Below are 22,500 nucleotides of genomic sequence, written 5' to 3'. Positions count from 1 at the left end.
CCCCCACGCGCGCTGATGTAATTTGAAATATATATGTACTCGCGCCTCGGTGAATGAATAATACCATCTCATGTGTGGGTGAGCGCCGAGCGCAGGTACGCGTTCGCTGCTACACAATACCCAACACCTACGCTCGTCATCAAATGTTTCCCAGCGCGTGTAAATCCATAATATTATACTGTAGCAACAGCCTTCTCCTATATACTGTACAGTAAAAAATAATAATAATAAACTCCGGCGTAATTTAACTCTGCGAGTGTACAAATGTGACCAAATGGACCAGAAGGGTCACATTTGTACACTTACAGAGTTAGAAATGGGTGAATTAACACAGAGGATAATAATAATTATAATATCTCAAATGTATGTAGCGCTTTAAGTACAGACTTTACATGGGAGTGGAGAACAACAAAATAAAAAACAACTTTCGAAGGAAACAAACACTAAGAAAAGTACGAATAAAGTAAGAATAAAATACATTTTACTGTGTTGGGCAGTGGCTCTCAAAGTGGGGTCCGGGGACCCCCAGGGGTCCTTGAGGGAGTTCCAGGGGGTCCCCTGCTAAATAATAGATATCGGAACCAAATTGACCCTTATGGGTCTGTAACTCTGAGAGTGTACAAACGGAACCATTTGAACACTCTCAGAGTTAAATCAACATTGATTTTACTAAATAAATTAGGGTCCCAGAGATAGAAATGCCATTAAATGGCGGTCCGTAGCCCTGATGCATATCAAATAGGCGGTCATTGAAATTAAAATGGTTGAGACTCACTGCTAGAGAGCCGTAAAAATCGTCTCTTATGGGGGTCCCTGCATGGCGGTCCCTGCATGGCGTATCTTTTCAAATGGGGGTCCGCAGGCTAATACGTGTCAATGTGGGGGTCCTTGACATGAAAAAGTTTGAGAACCACTGGTGTGTAGGGGCTAATTCAGCATCATAGTCTCGGGACACACAAGGACTGCATGGGGGACGTGCCCGGGTGGCGCGGCGCTAAAGTGCCTTGCCCACCACCGCGGAGGTTGAGCGTTTGAATCCATCCTGGTGCATCCGGCTTTGTCGAGCGTCTATAAACGAACAACACCAGTGTTGATTTTGACAATACATTTTGATTTAGTTTTAGTCATAGTCTTTTGAATAAAATTCCATTTAGTTTTAGTCATATTTTAGTCATCTGAAATGTTTTAGTTTTTGTCGACTAAATATCATAAGATTATAGTCGACTAAATCTAAAGCTGATTTAGTCGACTAAAACGTATTCTGGCGGTGCCTTGATGGCGTTGTAATGGCTAATTTTACACTTGGTTGCATGCTGAATATAGCATATCTACAAGCTCGTAGATCTGCTATTTTCAGAGCGCAACGCCTGAGCGCAACCAAACATAAAATGACTAACATTTTAGTCTAGTTTTTATTTGTTGATGAAATTAGTCTTAGTTTTAGTCATCTCAGCTAGTTTTAGTCAACAAAATCAACACTGCTACGTGTTCGGGGGGGAGGGTGATAATTGTCACTGCATGTACTCCTATACGGGCATTGGGGGCGGCTCCTGTCAGCAGGGAGTGTTGGGCGGGAAGAGTAGGACCAACGTCCTCCCGGTGGGGTCTCCTCGCCGGCAGGTAGGAGCCAGTAGAATGCGACGGCAGTGACAACGCACAGAAATGTGTGTGGGGAGGAATCAATAGGCTCTATGCACAGCAGCAGCCATATTGTGAAGACATTCACAGGTGTTACCGATGATACTAATGAAGGCTCTGTTCCATAGACCGCCGAAGTCTGACGTCATTTACACATCCTTTGTTTGTCTACCTGGTTCGCAGTTTTCCACCCCCGTTCTGAATCCCATAGACGTATTTAATATCGCGTCAAATAAGAACTGTGTTCCAAAAATAAACAAATGACCCCGGCGTGTTGACTCTTATGGATATGAAGCATCAACTGACGGTGAAAAAACGCTAATGTTACTTCCGCCAAATTAGTTACATTTTCGCCAGAAACAGACTGTATCAAATATAAGTGACTGACTATCATAAACGATACAGAACCCCCTCCCTGACAATAACGCCGACACGCGGTGTTTATTTTTGGACCACAATTCTTATATGAGACGATTCTAAGATGACCCAATGTTATTCTCCATAGAGAAATTACTTCCGCAAACCTGGGGATGAACGAGTCACGTCAGGACTTCGGTGCTCTATTCTGGTCAAACAGAGTCAGGGTGCTGATATTGTGCACGTTGGCTCACTGGAAACACTCTGCAACACCAGTGGGTCTAAAATTGGGGTTCAGGGACCCTCATGGTTCCTTGAGGGGGTTCCAAATGGCCTCTTACGGGTGTGAACTATGAGAGTGTACAAATGGAACCAAATGGACCCGTAAGGGTCCATTTGGTTCCATTTGTACACTCTCAGAGCTATGGTGGTCGTGGAAATTAAAAAGCCTGAGAACCACTGTGCTACTCTAAATGGAACAGAGCCTTCATTAGTATCATTGGTAACACCTGTGAAGGAAGTGACAATATGGCTGCTGTGCATAGAGCCTATTGGCATAACGGCTAAATTGTGGAGAAAAAGGGGTAAAAAGTAAAAAAACAACTGAGGATTTTACTGTGAGGGGGCTATTTCACCATCAGAGTCTCAGAAATACCAGGAATGCACGGGGATGTTGGAGGCAGCAGGCGAAGGGGAGACTTTGACAGCGTGTGTGTGTTTCACGGAGGCGTGCTGACAAAACATGTTGGGAAAAGGACAAAAGGACCTCATGGACGCGTTTGTGAAGCGAGGAGGAGAGGAGAAGAATGGAGAGAGAGAGAGAGAGAGAGAGAACAGCGGGCCGGACGGGGGATGACGACGAGACAAAAGCATGAATGAAAGAAAGAAAGAAAGGAAGGAAGAAAGAAAGAAAGAAAGAAAGAAAGAAAGAAAGACAGAAAGAAAGAAAGAAGGAGAATAGAGAATAGAGAATGAGGTGTTTATCAAATCCATGATGTTGAAGTCGCTGACTCCTCACTTGAAAGACATTGCAAGGACAAAGAGCAGAGAGAGAGAGAGAGATAAAGAGAGAGAGAGAGAGAGAGAAGGGAGGATGAGTACAGTAAAATGCTAGAGAGAGGGAGGGGCAGAGAGAGAAAAGGGGGGTGGTGCAATGACCTTTAGAGTGAACTTGTGAATTAAATTGAGTTGAACATGGACTTCACATCACATCTCAGATCATCACTTGTGTACATTTGTTTGTTTGTGTGTGTGTGTGTGTGTGTGTGTGTGTGTGTGTGTGTGTGTGTGTGTGTGTGTGTGTGTGTGTGTGTGTGTGTGTGTGTGTGTGTGTGTGTGTGTGTGTGTGTGTGTGTGTGCGTGTGTGTGTGTGTGTGTGTGTGTGTGTGTGTGTGTGTGTGTGTGTGTGTGTGCGTGTGTGTGCGCGCGTGTGTGTGAGCGCGCGTGCGTGCATACGTTTATGTCTGCTTGTGTGAGAGAGCGTTGCAATTGAATATCCAAGAGAGTGTAATTAAGTCCATAATCAAAAGCGGGTGCCCATGCATCTGTTTAAAAATTCAACACACTGATTTGGCTTCTCATGCTTCTATGATCTCTAAGCATGTTCACTTTATCTCTTATATTGTACAGTTTTCATATTGTATTATTCAACTATAATCTCTTCATATTTTCCTGATGTACAGTAGGCTTGCATGTGGCCTAGCACTCAGTTGTCTGGCTCTAGCACTCAGTTTCTCAACGCCGGTTTCTGGGGAACACCAGGGTGTCCAAATGGACCTCTATGGGTCTATAACGCTGAGAGTGCAAAAATGGAACAAATTGCATTTGTACACACTCAGAGTTAAATTATCACAGAGACTTTTACAGTGCAGATTGGGGTCCCAGAGATTGAAAAAATTGTAGGAGAAAAAAAGGTTCCATTTGTTCACTCTCTTAGAGTTACAGACCCGTAAGGGTCCATTTGGACCCCTGGTGGGCCCCGGACCAGACGTTGAGAAACATGGCTCTAGCAGACAATTTGACACGTTAGCTGTGTGCACCTGCACTGTGGGATTGACCTAATCATGTGTTTGTAATTGGAGTCAGGTGTGCTGTTACTGTTGTTTGGCACTGATGATGAAGGGATAACCTCAAAAATGTTGTCACATTTTTCCTGTATAGGAACTTATAGTGAAGTTTCCCTGTTTTTCCTTGGGTGTGTGCATGTATACACTTCATGCATTTTGAACTTGGAGGCGATGTACCTTGTATGCATACTTGTAAAGACACAAAGACTGTGGGTTTTTTTGTGTAGTCTTTTTGAAAACTGACATGGGAGATAAACTCAAGTGTTCGTAGCTACAGTGAAGTCAGTGCTGCTGTATGGGGGCCGAGACATGGACCCTCACAGTGGAGTCAGTGCTGCTGTATGGGGATGAGACATGGACCCTCACAGTGGAGTCAGTGCTGCTGTATGGGGCTGAGACATGGACCCTCACAGTGGAGTCAGTGCTGCTGTATGTGGGCTGAGACATGGACCCTCACAGTGGAGTCAGTGCTGCTGTATGGGGCTGAGACATGGACCCTCACAGTGGAGTCAGTGCTGCTGTATGGGGCTGAGCCATGGACCCTCACAGTGGAGTCAGTGCTGCTGTATGGGGCTGAGACATGGACCCTCACAGTGGAGTAGGTGCTGCTGTATGGGGCTGAGACATGGACCCTCACAGTGAAGTCAGTGCTGCTGTATGGGGCTGAGACATGGACCGTCACAGTGGAGTCAGTGCTGCTGTATGGGGCTGAGACATGGACCCTCACAGCACCGCAGGAAAAGGCCCTGGACACGGCATCTACACAAGAATGCTACGAATGGCACTTTTGTGTCACATGGGGCGGACCACGTCAAAAACAAGGACCTCTACAGGGGCCTCCCACAGATCACAGACAACAAGGTCAGAGAGAGAAGGATGAGGCTGGCTGGGCACTATGTGTCAGGCACCCGGAACTGGTGGCGAGCAAACTGACACAACGTAAGTGACTGGCTCCTTTGTTTTCACCGCAGTGTGCGTTTGGTGGTTTAATGTCTCATTCGGTTTCTGTTTGTATGTTCTGAAATTGTGGGGGATCGAACGTGTTTTGAATTATTGTTATTGACAGTGGTGTAAAGTAACTAAGTACATTTACTCAAGTGCTGTACTTAAGTCCAATTTTGAGGTACTTTTACTTTCCTGGAGTATTTCCAATTGTATATACTTTTACTTCTACTCCACTATCTCAGAGGCAAATATTATACTTTTACTCCACTACAATTATTTGAAAACTTTAGTTACTTTGCAGATATAAATTATTACATAATATACATGGCTATTTTCAAACATTTTAGTACTTTTACTTTTGGTAGGCTACTTTAAGTACATTTTGATACCAATACTTTTGTACTTTTACTCAAGTAAATTTTGAATTCCGAACTTCTACTTCTAACAGAGTACTTCTACATTGCAGTATTGATACTTTTACTTAAGTAAAACATTGGAGTACTTTTTCCACCACTGGTTATTGATTATTAGGTGAACGTGATCGCGGGGTTATGTCTCATTAGGATATTCATAGATCTTGGCAAACTTTAGTGAGGGCAAAGATAGCGGCAATCTAAAGCTCCTGTAGGAACGTTTTGAGGCCGAAAGATGCTTGCTGTGCAGTCAGTGATATTTTGGGTTAAAACTAAAACGAGAGCACTATATTCAGATAGTAATCATTTGCTGTAAAGTGTTTGCTCAGTAACGGGGTCTCCTCGTCTCTCAGACTAAACAGAAAATAGCTTTTCAGGTGAAATAGTTTCATCCAATCGGGAGAGAGAGAGCGCCACAAAGATCATCCATCAGCTAGTGTTCCAGTTCCAGCTGTGTCTGCTCGTTTATTTGTTTCACCAGCTCCAATTTCACTTGTTTATCTCGTACTGTAGTATGACTTCTCTCCCCTGATTGGATGAAACTGGTATCCTGACCTGAAAATGTATTTTCTGCTGGAGCTTGAGAGACCCCTGTTACTGAACAAACACTCTATACTATAGCAATGACTGCTATGGGAATTTAACAAAACAAAGCGTAAGCGTGAAGCCCTATTTATACTTCGAAATACGACGGTTCCAAGCACGAAAAATAGCCAAACTACAAGCTCACAACGCGCCACGAATGCTACCTTTTATGATGGTGGTGATCGGCTACTCTCAGTACGTACACAACACCATTGTACAACAAAAACAACAAATCATTCTTCTCTATAACACTGCACCTAAATAAATCTCTATATCTGGATGTATGTACTGTATAGACTATTGACCACTGACCGATGGTTGGCTTAATGGTAATGTGTTTATTGATTCACACACAACCCCCCCTGATTCGTTTTTGGTCAGGGACGTGCTGGCCACTGGGAAATTCGGGAAAATTCCAGAACGGCCGCGCCATTTATGGGCCGCCAGACGGCCGGTGGGCCACCAAAAAAAAAAAAAAAAAAAAAAGTTTTTGGCGTAATTTACATAGGGTTGCTGGGTTAACCCCCCCCCCCCCCCCCCCCGTTGACAAAACGAACGGTGGGCCGGTTCGGAAAATCGCAGAGCAGAATTTTGGTCCCAGCATGCCCCTGTTTTTGGTACTTATCACAGACCACACCCTTACTACTGTACACCTGCCTGTACTCAAGTGATTATGATGTGACCCCTCTCCTTCCCCATTTTGACACCATTGCTGCCTCCAGGTAATTAAAAAGAACGTACGGTCGGTCATCTACGTAATTCTTCTTATCCAGCAATTCCAGCCGGCAGATTCGTGGCTCTGGGAGGGAAACTGCAGCCGTGGAATACATTTACAGTCAATGAGGCCCAGGTGGACCCGCTTATATGAACACTATTTCTGAAATCTGAACGATTGAGAGCTTTATAAAATACTCGGTCAAGGAAAATAAAAGAAGCCATATCACACGTTGTTTTTCTGCTTTTCAATGTGTATACTGTATACGTTTATTAAAAGAGCACAAAGTACGTTTCTGTATCATGAAACTGTCCATCATTGACCGCCTGACAACCAAATCTCCCGATACTGCCAAGCCAGAAAAGATACAGTACATGCTGCTGTTTAGATGCCTCAATAAGATTATACAGTGTGCACATAAAAAAAAAAACGTGATTAGAAAACAACCTGTGATATGTCTTCTTTTATATTCCTGAACCGATAATACCAATGTAACCGAAATAGTGTTTGTTCACAAGCCGGTCCAGCCTGCTCTCATTGACTTCAATGTATTTCACCAAACTTCTGCCTGAGGAGTGAGTTCTTGTACTCGAAACGCGTTGCTGAGTAGTCTGTAAGATTTTGTTAAGCCAATTGTATGTTTGTCTGCCTAAATCAAAAAGTTAACAAAATAGCACTTTGAACAGTTTTAAAAAATAAATCAAAACATTTTTTTTTCAAGATTTTTCAAAAATAGCAGATCTACAAGCTCGTAGCGCGGCACCATCTGCTATTTTTGAATAGCCAAAGAAATCTAAAGTGACACATATGCGTTCCAGGTCTCAATGGGTTAAAACTATTATTTTTGCATTGTACAGTGGTATCCCTCCTCAATAGTTTTTTTTGTAATATATATTTTTGGCTTTTTGCCTGTATTGATAGTAAGTGGAGACAGAAAATGGGGAGGAGAGAGACGGGGAGTGACATACAGCAAAGTTCGTCGGGAACGGGACTCGAACTCGCGGTACGCTGTCAGGCTAGCATTACAGCCTATAGGTGCCCGGACTGGTATAGGCCAGCGGTTCCGGGCCCCCCCCCCCCCCGTCCTCAATAGTTTTTTGCCTATACATAAATCTCTACAGGAACTTTCAGGGAACGTTTTTTTCCCAGAGTGACCAACATCAAGTGCTACATTATTACAGGACTTTTTAAGCTGCACAGCAGCGCCAGCCAGCTAGCCGGCAGCCATGGGGACTCAGGGACTGGTAGCACAGCACACAGTTCAATGTCTTGATCACAGTAACAGTGTGCCAGGACACAGCAGCGCCGGTGGTGGTGACTGACACACTGGGCTCTTGTAAGGGGGATGATGGAAACTGTGACCCTCAGATTACAATACTAGCCCACAGTCGAAACCACTAGACCCCCTGACGGCTTGTACAGCCTCCTTTTCCCCCCTCGGCGCTCACACAGTCTTTGTGTTATCAGGGCTGATTGTTAATGCTGGCTGCAAATGTCGCATATTCTTACTGCAGCACTTCATTGTAAGTCACTCTGGATAAAAGTGTCGCCCCTAATATAAATGGATGAAATGTAAAAAAGTGAAGTCTGTTTTTTTCTTTTTTTTTTGTCTGCAGTGTAAGATTTTCTTTCCCCTCTGGCTGAGTTTTTATATTTAACTTTTAGCAAGGAACGTTGAAATTCTGAAATATACATGTCGTCTCTGTCAGGGTGGAAACCTCATATGTCAAAAACTGTGACTTTTCAGGGTTGAAATTCAAAAGTATCAAAAATAGCAGATCGACAAGCTCGAAACGCGTCGCTTCGCGCCGCGTTTCGAGCCGCGTTTCGAGCCGCTTTTCGAGCTTGTGGATCTGCTATTTTTGATGCTTTTGCGTGACGCTGTAGTATCATCAAGATAATATAACCTCCTTTATGCTGTATACGACATGGCACTGTGTCTCAATGTCTGGTCCGGGGACCCCCGTTGGGGTCAGAGTTAAATTAACAGAGAGATTGGGGTGCCCGGCCGGGGATGAAAACTGTAAATTGTATCAAATGTGGGTCCGTGAGGCTAATGCAGGGGTCTTCAACGTCCCAGGGACCCCTTAGGTGAGAGAAAGAGATGAAGTAGGGACCCCCCCCCCCCACTACATATTATATAAAATTGTGTTGCAGATTAAACTTTTTCATAGATTTCATGGATAGCTTCAGACTTGTTTAACAGCACTATCATCAGTGTATTTTCTGCCATTTAACATTTTAAACCCTCAATACTTGACCATATGGGCTCTGTACTTGGTCTGCTCTTTTTTTCCCCTCTACCATCCTTGCTGAAAATAGCAGATCTACAAGCTCTCAACGCCTCGCGCTGCGAGGCGTTGAGAGCTTGTAGATCTGCTATTTTTGGCCAAAGTTCTCCTCAAAATAGGGATATTAGGGTTAAGTGATTAATGTAAAAAATAATAACATTTCCAATCACACAAAGATTACTCTGAGGACCCCCCTAGGGGTCCCGCGGACCCCCCCGTTGAAGACCCCTGGGCTAATGCATACTGTATGAAACTAGTGGTTCTTGAAATGGAAGAAGGTTGAGAAAAAGGTTTGCGTACAGGCCCCGATCTCACCTCGCAGGCCCTCTCCGATCCCCAGGGCCAGCCCATCCTTGGTCCACTGGACGATGCCCGTGTAGTTGAAGACCACGCAGGACAGGGCCACCTTCTCTCCCAGCACCACCGACTGGTCTGCAGGCTCCTGGGAGAAACGCACGCACCAGCCTGGAGGAGACACACAAATTCAATTCAATTCAATTCAATGCAATTCAAAGGGCTTTATATTGGCATGAGAAAACATACGTTTACGTTGCCAAAGCAAAAGTGGAACAATACAATCAAAACAAAATGATTATGCTCAATTAAAAGGGGATAGAAATGATGTGTACACAGATGCTGTTACATCGCAACTGAGGGAAGTCTAACTTACGAAACCATACTGTATATACGAATTGTGCATTTGCTGTTGGAAATAGTGATAGCCTATATATCCACATAGGAAAGGTTAGCTTGGGGTAAGTTTTTGCAAAGTTGTGCATTGTTTGTATGTATAGCGTTTCTACAAATGTACAACACCCGCCACGCACGCACGCACACGCACACACACACACACACACACACACAACAAGCACACACAGTAGGATTAAAACCACTTGTTTTGAGAATGTCATTATATAGGCATTATATAAATGCAAACAATTGAATAGCTCATTGCGATGCGAGGCATTGTGAGCTTGTAGACTGGCTATTTTCAGCATTGCTCTACAGAAGCCGTCTAGAAGAGGGTCTGTTTTTCTGTCTGTCTGTCTGCGTGTCTCTCGCAAAACTGCTGGACTGATCAGCACCTGATCAGTGTGCGTGCACCTTCTTGTGCACACAGGCGTTGTGAGCTTGTAGATCAGCTATTTTCACAATCCTTATCTGTGGAACCGAGTCAAACTACATGTAATGCATCAACTCCTACAATTCCAAGTGCTTGTCAGGGTGTGGGGGGGTCTCCAGTTCAAATATGATTATTTTGGGGGGTCGCTGCCCTAAAAGGTTGAGAACCCTAGACGACTGATACACAGGCTGGCCACATGAAGAACCCAGATCGACATTGGAGACATACTGTTCCCATTCAATTTGTATTCATTTTTTTTACATTCAAAGCAAAATTCAGATGTCCACATTCCAACCAAGCATCTACACACAGAAACATTTAAAGGTGCCAACTGGAAGCAAGACTGGTTCTTGGAGTGATGCCATAGAAGAACCATTTTTGGTTCCAGAAAGAACCTTTCAGATCATTTATTTGAATGGTTCTATAAAGAATCCAAACCCCTTAAACTGTATAAACTTCATCAGCCGGCTGAAATTTATTTGTTTAAAATAGCAGATCTGCAAGCTCACAATGCGTTGTGAGCTTGTAGATCTGCTATTTTCAATGAATGTCTGGCTATTACGACATGGTTTAAGAGTTCAAAGAACTTTGACAAAAAAAAGGTTCTCTAGAACTAGATGAGGAACATGAAGAACCATTCACTAGATCAAATGGTTCTTTAGTAGTTGATGGTTCTTTGTGGAACCATATAGCATTTTGAAGAACCTTTTAAGAACCATTATCTTTCTGTGTGTAGTGTACGCTATTCTAACTCTGCTCTTTTCTATATCGATTGTCTTTCTATGAGAATGGTAGATGGAGAGATGGTTTCAGTATACCACAGTGAAGACAAAACAGGCTTTACGTTTTACACTACTTTACGTGTGTGAACCAATATACGTTTGGTTTTCTTTGCTTAACTTCTAGGTTTCATTTCACTGATTGATTTGACGTGTTTAACACTTCACATGGTTTTACCGTCACATCGTTGCTCCAGAAGTGTTTTTTTTGTCATGGAGTTAACTTTCATTCCTTATCTTTATGGATTCTGGAGAGCCTTAGTAGGCTACCAGTGTTCTTTATATCTTTTTTTATTTAATGCGGATATTGGGGGGGGAGTTGAGGACATTTTCAGGGCCCACAATAACATTTCTGAAGCAAAGATTTTGTTTTGTTGGAATTCTGCTGGAACTCATTTCCTCACAAAGAAGATAAAGTCCCCAGAACACATCAGGCTATTGCACAGTTGTACTGTATCTTTAGTTTTGCAGACATAATGCATGAGGAGGTAAATGAGTTGCCAAGTACATGCACTAGTATGAGTCTGTGTTTACAGTTCAGTATTGTACTTTACAGTACATACAACGCTGTATGCATACATGACGTGAAGGTACTGACATGATGATGATGTGCGTGTGCGTGTGCGTGTGCGTGTGCGTGTGCGTGTGTGCATGCGCGTGTTCTCACAAGAGAAATGGTTTTATGGTTAGGGCTGAAGTTATGGTCGATTTATCATTAGTTGCACGCCATCGTTGTGTACAGAAAATAGCAGATCTACAAGCTCACAACGTTCCACAGCGTGGCACAATGTGAGCTTGTAGATCGGCTATTTTTCTACATGGCAGAACATGATTTAAAAAGAAATTGCATTCATGAAATCACCTTCCTAAAATTGTTATGTCCTCCCGAGCGCACTAATACAAACGTGTGCATGCGTGCGTGCGTGCGTGCGTGCGTGCGTGCGTGCGTGCGTGCGTGCGTGCGTGCGTGCGTGCGTGCGTGCGTGCGTGCGTGCGTGCGTGCGTGCGTGCGTGCGTGCTCGTGCAATATTGTGCCATTTTGTAAGCACACGGCTTGTGCGAGAAAAACAAAATCATGGGTAAGCTGCGGAACAGCCTCCTCTTTTCTCATCTTCCTACAAAAGATGTGCTTACATGCACAGTTCCTGCGCTGACAAAAGCCTTGTGGCGGGCGTCGTGTCGCCAAAAACACCAATTAAACGAAACGAGAAAACACGTTGGGCTGCGAGGGGCCACGCGCACCACGCTTAAAGCCTGATTTGTGCCTAGTTGAAAATAGGCAATCTACAAGCTCACTACGGGTCGCGGTGGGGACGCGTCGCGAGCTTGTAGATCGCCTAATTTCGATGCACGGCACGGCACTGTATACCGAGAATAAATCACTCAGGGATAACAACACTGGAATAAGGAACTATTTGTCAGGTGAGGAGGGAGGGGGGGGGAGGAGCAGAGTGCTGTTTTCATTCGTTTGCATCATCAGGTAAAATGGTTTCATATTCCACTGGCACTCTTGCAGGAGGGCGCATTAATTAAGGGGGATGGAACCAAACCGGAGTGTGTGTGTGTGTGTGCCGCAGATGACATGGTGCATATAAATGCACTGCATTTACACATAGTGAGACGCACACGCCGGCCGTGTGCACCGTCTGCACACACACACACACACACAAACACAGCGCTGTACACAAAGTGTGTGATTATAGTGTACACAACACGCACGCACACACGCACGCGCACGCACACGCACACGCACACGCACACACACGCAGCTAACACAAACTTAAATCCTACACACGCACATGCACGTCCTCCACCCACACAACAACTTATGCATGTTAATGCACAGTTGTACAGTATATACAGTATATGCATGTTGTGCAATCTAGCGCACATGCTAACCCTGTTGTGCACACACACACACACACACACACATGTGCACACACGCACGCACACGCTTGCACAAACTCACACGCACACGTGCGCACACAGAGTTGGTGTTTGTCTTCCTGGGGGCTATTCTTTTCTTGGATCACGGTTAAAACAATCCTATTAGCTAATTAAGGCAGAACGGGTTAATAAAGAGGGTCCGGGGCGGGTGGGGGGGGGGGGGGGGTGTTCTGAAGGGAGGGAGGATCTCATGGGGATTCAGACACAAAGCGCTCCAACAAACGGGGGAGATTTCCTGATTTGTCAGGAGGATTACGGGAGCCGTCACGTTATTTCCGCGGAAGGCTCCTTTATAATGAAGTATTAAGAAAAAAAAAAGTCTTTATTCTTCTGTGAGACAGACTCCACTTTGATGTTGTAACGTCGTTCTCCTCTGTAGTGGGTTCGTATAACGATGGATATCTTGATTTCAACGGTGCCGATAGCAGGCTTATAGCGCGTCTTCAAATATAGTTGCTCTTTTTTTCTGCAAATCAATGGGATTTTCATATTATTGTCATTACATGGAGCGTGATTGGTTTCTTATCAAGGCGTCTCTTATCACACAAAAAAATGTCTTTAACAAGGCTAATCATTGTTCTACATGCACCCAGACACAAACAGATTTCACATCCTGCATTGGTTTTATGTCGGCGCGCATACAGGGAGAGTGGGCAATTCCAAAATGTAAAACCATAAAGAATTTGGAAAATGGTCTTAACCCTTTAAGACAGGGGAACGCATCTGTGTGTCATTTTAAGATGTCTTTGGGCTATTCAAAAATAACAGATATAGGCCTACAAGCACTCGGTGCCGCACTATGAGCTTGTAGATCTGAAAGTTTGTGCAAAATCTTTTGAATATATATGTATTACGAAAAAAAATTACTCAAATCTTTGCTTCTGGGGATTCTACAAATGTCTTCTAAATCCTACTTCTTTTCTTTTGGAAAAAAAAACTTATGTTTCTATATCAGTGGTTCTCAAACTTTTTCATGTCGAGGACCCCCAAAATTATATGTATTTGGCCGCGGACCACCTTCTTGTTCCAGGGACCCCCAGAAGCAAAGATTTGAGTTAAAAATGTATATATATATTCAAAGATTTGCACACATTTTCACGATTTCTTTTTCAAAAATAGCAGATCTACAAGCTCATAGCGCGGCACTCAGTGCCGCGCTATGAGCTTGTAGATCTGTTATTTTTGAATAGACAAAGAAATCTAAAAATGACACACAGGTGCGTTCCCGGTTTTAATGGGTTAAATAAGGTAAAGTACATGCACGCCACATCATTATCAAACTTACATTTACCCTTCAACTTCTTATGCCCAAATTGCCGGGCTATAGGCCTATACGTCCTACAGCTTTTGTAGCAAATGTGTAGGAATTGTAGAAACATTAGTCGAATGTTCAAGCACGTTCTAATCATGCATACTTTACATTTACTTAATTACCGTTTTCCAACTATTTTATTTTATGTATGTGCCCTCTCTTCCTTGGTGCCCACTATTCCTGTTACCCCGAAAGTGGCGGCAATCTACAAGCTCACAGCGTTGTGAGCTTGTAGATCGGCTATTTTTGGGGTATATAAATCAGGCTTTAGTGGTTATAGGGTACAGTACATGTACTGTACCTCTCCCGGACTGACAGAATCCTGACAGTGTCTACTCTCTTCTATATACTGTGTGCAGGCACTGTCTGTCTGCCTCCATAAAGAGAATACTAAGCAGACCGGCCTGCCAACTCTCTCCCGGAAAGAAAGAAGGGAGAGGAGGAAAAAAAAGAAAAGACAAGGAAAAAGTTTTACAGCCTCGGATTAAAATACTATGCCGTCACCCTTGCACCAGGCATTGGTAATTCAAAATGGGATATCACAGTTAGTCATCAAAACCCACCAGCAGTAGAGGAGATAAAATGTTGTTGATTTATCTTGTGATCCCGCGCCAACAGGGGCTTGTTTGTTTGTTTGTGTGTCTGTCTGTGAGCTACTTTTTGCTGGAAAATGGCTGCACTGAATGTCGAGAGACTCTACGCAACGGTGGGCAGTGAGTGGTCTCTGTAGTCTAGATCAACTGATTACGGTACATTCTGGGGGTTAACTGGGTCAAGATCAAAGGTCACAGATAGACGTGTGTTTTTCGGCAATATATCTTAGTGTGTGTGTGTGTGTGTGCGTGTGCGTGTGCGTGTGCGTGTGCGTGTGCGCGTGCGCGTGTGTGTGTGTGTGCGCGCGCACGCTTACTACCATTGGCAATTCACAATGTACTCCTGTCATTACCTTTCACACCGTAACGTTGATTAACGTTGCCATGTGCAGACTTGTGTTGACTTAAAGTTGAGTTATTTCTGAGCTATAAACCTACCTGTTGAAGACTAGGGTTGAGAGTTTTGGAGGCCAAGGTTATCAGTCAAAATGACATATTTACACATTGCCCTCTTGCTGTATTTTGGTGTTTTTTACTGTTTGTTTTTTGTGGCCCCAAAAACGTCCCTGTCTACCAAAGCAAACAGTGAAATCATCAATACACAGCGAGAGGGCAATGTGTTTCTGCAGGTAAACATCACCACACTAACTCCGCTGGCTGATAACTGCTGATACAGAGGGAAACGATTGGTAAAATATGTATTTATTGTTTGGTTGTATAAACCAGTGGTTCACAAACTTTTTTATGTCAAGGACCCCCAAAATGATATGTATTTGGCCGCCGACCCCCATCTAAAAATAGTTTGTTCCAGGGACCCCCCAGAAGCAAAGATTTGAGTTACAAATGTTCCCTTTAAAAATATATATATTCAAATATTTGCAAAAAATGGTCAAGATTTTTCAAAAATAGCAGATCTACAAGCTCGTAGCGCGGCACTCGGTGCCGCGCTACGAGCTTGTATATCTGCTATTTTTTAATAGCCAAAGTATAAAAGGTTAAAGTGGTTAAAACGACGCCATATTAACACATTTTGCTGCATGGGGACCCCCTGGTAGGTACCCTCCCCCCAAGGACCCCTGGGGGTCCCCGGACCCCACTTTGAGAACCAATGGTATAAACACAGGGCGGAGTCACATACTGTGACAAACAGGAAGTCACGTGAACAAAATCTTTGACCATTCGCGACCTTGAAAGGTCATAATCACCAGTCAGCATTTTCTATTACAAGGTGGATCAATGAGCTTTCAAAGCTTGTTGGTGCTTGTTCTGTTTGACCACTTGGACTCCAACGGCTAGAGCCATATGAAATCCGTTTTATTTTTTTCCCAATTCCGTTTTATTTTTTCCCAAATTCTGTTTTTTCCATTTTAATATTTCTGAATTCTGTATTTAGCTTTTTATGCTCATTTTTACCATAAAAAAAAAGTGTCTGGTAAGTGGAAATGAATAAATGTCCACAATTTAATAAGATATAACAGTCCATATGTCTCTGAAAGAAATCTACACAATTCGCAAAAATGCTCAGACCGAAAAAGAATTCGGTCTGAGCATGCGCAAAATGGCGTCGCCCATGTATTATTATCATTTCTATCGTCTTTCTAAGACGATTTCTACGTGGATTTTATTGTTTTAAAGTAGGATGTGTCCATGCAAAATGGTGGTGTCCCGTGGATTTGTAAAAATTTGCGGTAAAAAAAAATATTTTACCGCGAATATTTTTTATATTCCAAATTCTGCAATATTCCGTTTTTTATTCCAATTCCATTTTTATTGGTCATTTCCGCGATTCCGTCCGCGATTCCGTTAACATGGATTTCATATGGCTCTACCAACAGCCCCCTATTCTGGGGGAGGGGACGACGACATTTGACAGAAATATCCGACCTACAGTCAAGCTCACAACGTTGTAGATCAGCTAGCTATTTCTGTCGAACATATTCGGTGTAGAAGGAAACAAAGAGCAGACTGAAGTACAGTTGAAACTCGGGTCCGTTTCACTAAGATCAGATGGTTTAAAGGGAAAGTTCACCCCCAAAATGACTTTTTTTTTCCTATCGATTAGTCACCCCATGGAGACTTGAATTCATGGATATTTTTTTGGATTTGTCGCATTCCTAAGCCAATAATTTGATGACCGGCAGCGGTTCCGGTATAGGAGACACAAAGAGTCTCCTTTGTGTCTCCTATACCGGAACGGCTGCCTACCGGTCCGCTGGTCATCACATTGCTGGCTTAGGAATGCAACAAAAACAAAAAAATATCCATGAATTTTAAGTCTCCATGGGGTGACTGATCGATAGGAAAAAAAGTCATTTATTGGGTGAACTATCCCTTTAACACATTGGGTGCCAGAGGTTTATTAAAATATTATACGTTGAGTGCCTGCATTTCTTCCATCCACTTGCGTTATACGTTTCGTGCTGTAGAAGCCCCGACGCGGAAGTGCATGTAAACAAAGCGTGCGTGCGAGACGGCGGAGGTTCCCGACTAACGCCTGGAACAATAATATTTCTAACACGATCCTCCATTGCAGCGTGATCGCCGATCGAAAACGGCTCGTTTTCACCACATTAAAAAGAAATGGAGATATTAAGCTTTTAGTCAAGGAGATAACATTGAAAACGCCGACCGGAAGGATTTTTTACATGGAGCCAGATCCAGCCTCTTCTTCTCAGAAACTCCTTGGGTGATGTCAAAGTTTCGTTTTAGCGCCCCACGTGGCCCACATGTATAAAAATAGAATTGGGTCAAAAACGGTCCGGACCGTTTTCGGCACTTCTCGTTTGGATCCTCAAAAACGGTCCGGACCGTTTTTGGCATTCAATGTGTTAAGTGTTTAACAACTTGAACGCCAGCAGCATGTCTATTCTGGGGGGGGAACATTCACCAAAAATAGCCAATCTGCAAGCTCACAACGCGTCGCAATGCGACGCGTTGTGAGCTTGTAGATTTTTGGCAAAGAGATTTGGTGTAAAGGCGAGGGGGGGGAAAAAAACGATCCAAGTACAGTAACTCATGTCCAGTTTTTTCTGCCTGCCCGGCACCATTTGTTCACTGTAGTGTCACCGGTGACTTATGAGCGCAAGGCGTGTTGCAGTGTGTGTGCATCCCTGAGGAAGAGGGGGCTGAAACAATGGCTGCAGGCGGCGTGTAGTACAAAGGTCAACGCTGAGACTCAGAAAATGTTGATCCGTGTGAGGTATTTAAACACTTACATAAGACATTTCATGGATGTCGCATTGCGATGCACCGTGAGCTTGTAGATCTGCTGTTTTTTTTTTCGCTGTTTGACAATTTTCTGGAAAATCTTCGCCTATTATTTGCGTAAATATAGGGACACCTATTTATAAAGTGGTTAAGGTTATAGGAACCGGCAGCATACATAATACTGTATTGTTCTGTTTCACAGTGAAATGCAGTGGTGGAAAGTAACTAAGTACATTTACTCAAGTACTGTACTTAAGTACAATTTTGAGGTATTTTTACTTTACTTGAGTATTTCCAATTTTCAGTCCTTTTACTTCTACTCCACTACGTTGCAGAGGCAAATATTGTACTTTTACTCCACTACAAGTATTAGTATACTTAAGTTACTAGTTACTTTGCAGATATAAATGATTATTTCACAAAACATACATTAACCACTTTAGCCCTATTTTATACATAGGGTATTTGAAAATAGCCGATCTACAAGCTCACAACGCGTCGCATCGCGACGCGTTGTGAGCTTGTAGATCGGCTATTTTCAAACATTTTAGTACTTTTCCTTTAGGTACTTTAAGTATATTTTGATGCCAATACTTTCGTACTTTTACTCAAGTAACATTTTGAACAAAGGCCTTTTACTTGTAACAGAGTATTTCTACATTGCAGTATTGATACTTTTACTCAAGTAAAAAATGTGAGTACTTTTTCCACCAATGGTAAAATGTTAGAGCACACACACGCACATGCACACGCACACACACACGCACACGCACACACACACACACACGCACACATACACACGTGCGCGTCTGTTCTTTTCCCAAGGCTACAGTGAAGGCCACGTGATAATGACCTGTGGTCTTATCGACATTGTTGGACAATAAAGTGTGAGGGCAGTAAAAAAAACAGGGCAGTCTGCTCTGCTGGCTGTTTTCCTATAAAGAGGAAGACATCAGCCAGCCGCCAAGGGACAGAACCTTGATGTGCTGCCGCTATCCACGACTATATAATATAACATGAGTGATTTACATATGGGTCACGTTATGCATGATTTATGCAGAATCTTCCTCAGCTATTACAAGTTTAGACCATGGAGGCCCCCCTCCTCAAATGTACCGGTCTCTACACAGAACAACACAACGCACTCCCCTGTGAGAGAGACTGTGTGCGTGTGCGTGCGCGCGCGTGTGTGTGTGCGTGTGTGTGCACGCTATATATATGCGCTTGTGCGCCTATGTGTGCATTAGCTCATATGTGTATGCGCCCAAGAGCATGTTTGTGTGTTTATTGCATGATCGCCGTCTATATGTCATGCCCTGTGTGTGTGTGCGTGGGTGGGTGTGTGTGTGTGTGTGTGTGTGTGTGTACTTCTGTAAATACTGTGTATTTCTATACTTGTGAGGACCATATGTCCGCACAAATATAATAAAATGTTTTTACGGTTAAAAATGTGTTTTAGAGTTAGATATAGAATTATGGAAAAGATACAGGTTATAGGATTAGACATTTAGAAGTTAGGTTTAGAGTTAAGAGTTAATACCTGATTTTACTACTTAGTTGCACGCTGGTGTCAGATCTACAAGCTCACAACGCGTCGCGCTGCGAGGCGTTGTGAGCTTGTAGATCTGAATTCTTCCGGCTTTTGGTTTGCGAAAAGAAATGTAATGCTTTTATGGCATTCATAACATTGCTATCCCAAAAATGTTATGTTGATGTCCTCACAAGTATAGTAATGCGCGTGGGCGTGTGCGTGCGTGTGCGTGTGCGCGTGCGCGTGTGCGTGTGTGTGTGTGTGTGTGTGTGTGTGTGTGTGTGTGTGCCAGCCTGCAGCCAGGACTCTCAGATTGTGTCAGAGTCTCACTGACAGAGAACAGAGATGTAATTAACCCTACGGGGGTCCTACCCCCCCCCCCCCCCCCTCTCCTCCACGTCTCCTCCTACATCCCTCCCTCCTCCACTTCCGTCTCTCATCCTCTCTCCTCCTTTCCATCCCCACTTCCTTCCCGTCCATCCCTCTCTCATCCTCTCTCTCTTTATTTCATTTCCTCCCTCTCCTCCTCCCTCCCTCCATTCCCTCCCTCCCTCCTCTTCCTCTCTCTCTCTCTCTCTCTAACCCTCTCTAACCACCTCTTCTTCCCTCCTTCCTTCAACGCCCCCAGTCTCTCCCCTGCCTCTTTTATCCCCCTCCCTCCCTCCCTCCCTCCCTCCTTCTTTTCCTCGATTTCTCCTTCCTATCCCTCGCTCCGGGAGGTGAGGAGGACTTCCACCCCGCCCCCTCCTCCTCCTCCTCCTCCTCCTCCTCGATACGCCGCTGCTCAAATTCCCTCTCTTGCTTCTCCCTGGGCTCTCCTTCCCTCTCTCTCTCTCTCTCTCTCTCCCTCTCTCTCTCTCTCTCCCCCCCTCTCTCACTCTCTGTATTTCATCACTCTTTCCAGGCTCTTTGTTCTTGCGACTGTCATCTCTCTCTTTCTTACACTTTTCCCAGACTTTCTCTCCCTGCTCCTCCATGTACCTCGGTGTCTCTATTTTGCTCACTCTTTGCCTGCTGCCTTTCCCCCCCTTCCTTCTTGTGTGCCAACCCACCCCCCGTCGTCCTTCTTTCCTCCATTTCCCCTCCTGTCTCTCCTTCTTTACGTCTTCGCCTCCCTCTGTGCCTCTGTACCCTGGGGGTAATGTTACCGTGTAGGTACGCTGTTGGTCCTCTCTGTCTCGCACGCACGCACGCACGCACGCACGCACGCACGCACGCACGCACGCACGTTGCGTAATGACACGGCGGCATGGCGATAGAGAGATAGATTCTCAATAATAGCCTCACAGTGTCCAGACATATTATCTTTAATGCATATTATGTTCTTGTTGTGCGTGTCCTTGGCTTCACCGTGGCATTAGCCTGTTGTTCACCAGACCAAGGGTTCAAGCTCACTAGAACATTGTTTTTAAGATGATCTTTGGGTTGTTGTGCAAAACATTGTAATTTCAAGGACCCCCCATAACTCTGAGAGTATACAAATGGAACCAAATTCCATGTGTATACACTCTCAGAGTTACAGACCTTTCCCATTACATTTAGAACCCCCCCCCCCCTCAAGGAACCCAGCTGGACCCCACTTTGAGAACCTTAAAGGAGGAATGACTTATTTTCTATCAATTGCACACCCCATGAAGCCTTGAATTCATGGATTTATTTTTGTTTTTTGTGGCATTCCTAAGCCAATAATTTGATGACCGGGTGTGTATCCGGTAGGAGACACAAATAATCTACTTTGTGTCTCCTACCGGATACATTAGCCGGTAGGAGACGGTCGGTCATCAAATTATTGGCTTAGGAATGCCACAAAAACAAAAATAAATCCATGGATTCAAGGTTTCATGGGGTGTGCAGTTGATAGAAAATAAGTCATTTTTTGGGTGAACTACTCCTTTAACTAAGGGGTATTTGTGAGTTATTATCGTTCGGGAAGGTGAAAATATTGTGGCTCCTCCTGAGTATGAAACTCAGAGACAGACAGTAAGATGTGCTGTATAAGATACTGTTCACACATTATAGATACTGGATAGAAACTATTCAGTACCTATAATGTGTGAACAGTATCTATCTTATACAGCATTGGTTCTCAAAGTGGGGTCCGGGGACCTCCAGGGGTCCTTGGGGGGGGGGTACCAGGGGGTCCCAGCAAAATGTGTTAATAAAGTGTCGGAATCATGTTAACCCCTTTATTACTTTGGCTATTCAAAAATAGCAGATATACAAGCTCATAGAGCGGCACTCGGTGCCGCTCTATGAGCTTGTAGATCTGCTATTTTTGAAAAATCGTGAACATTTGTGCAAATCTTGAATACATATATTTTTAAAGCAAACATTTGTAACTCAAATCTTTGCTTCTGGGGGGTCCCTGGAACACAACATTTTGAGATGGGGGGTCCGCGGCCAAACACATATCATTTTGGGGGTCCTTGACATGAAAAAGCTTGAAGAACCACCGTTATACAGTACACGTATAGATACTGTAAAAGACACTGTATAGATACTGTAAAAGACACTGTACACGTATACTGTAGATACTGTTTAAGATACTGACTGTATAGGCACATTATACAAGGCATGGGAAGCGGTATTCTCTTCAGGCATTCTGTGATGATGGCCCACTGTGCCACAGCAGCTGAAGAAGCTCTCTCACAACACAGTGCTTGCAGATAATGTTGCATCCTCAGACTTCTCTAACCGCAGAAGAAGCACTTAACTCCGTACTGTATATTAATATTTAACTCGATATGTACAGTACAGAGCAAATTACGACTGCATGGATTCCAACATTTGCATACAAATGATATTCCCACGGCAAATTCACACAACAGAGGTTAAGTGTTTGTAATGTTTGAATGCATTATGCACCCTGGGGTGGAGAGTGTGTATACTCTTATAATGTCGATGAAAATCACACACATGCATGTTGTACACAGCAAGAGCCTCGGTGTTAATTTAACTAAGTGTGTTCAATTGCACTCGTAAAGGGGTCCGTCTTTAC

At 43.8% G+C, this 22,500-nt stretch overlaps 1 protein-coding gene across 4 annotated transcripts in view; it reads right to left on the bottom strand.

Moving 5' to 3' along the window:
- The window catches only part of kirrel1b (kirre like nephrin family adhesion molecule 1b), a 119,601-nt gene that overhangs the window by 47,098 nt on the left and 50,003 nt on the right, over positions 1 to 22,500 (bottom strand). For 2 of the 4 annotated variants that reach the window (XM_080441108.1, XM_080441110.1), the window contains exon 2: positions 9,311 to 9,475. In XM_080441108.1, the coding sequence (XP_080297234.1) occupies positions 9,311 to 9,475 (165 nt within the window). The remainder of the gene's footprint in view (positions 1 to 9,310; positions 9,476 to 22,500) is intronic. The other 2 variants (XM_080441109.1, XM_080441111.1) reach the window with 1 other exon arrangement.

The sequence above is a fragment of the Gymnoscopelus braueri genome (genome assembly GCF_963280865.1).
Source record: "Gymnoscopelus braueri genome assembly, chromosome: 10".
Classification (NCBI taxonomy): domain Eukaryota; kingdom Metazoa; phylum Chordata; class Actinopteri; order Myctophiformes; family Myctophidae; genus Gymnoscopelus; species Gymnoscopelus braueri.
The sequence above is the reverse complement of the archived record's forward strand: the minus strand, read 5'-3'. Positions and strand labels throughout refer to the sequence as shown.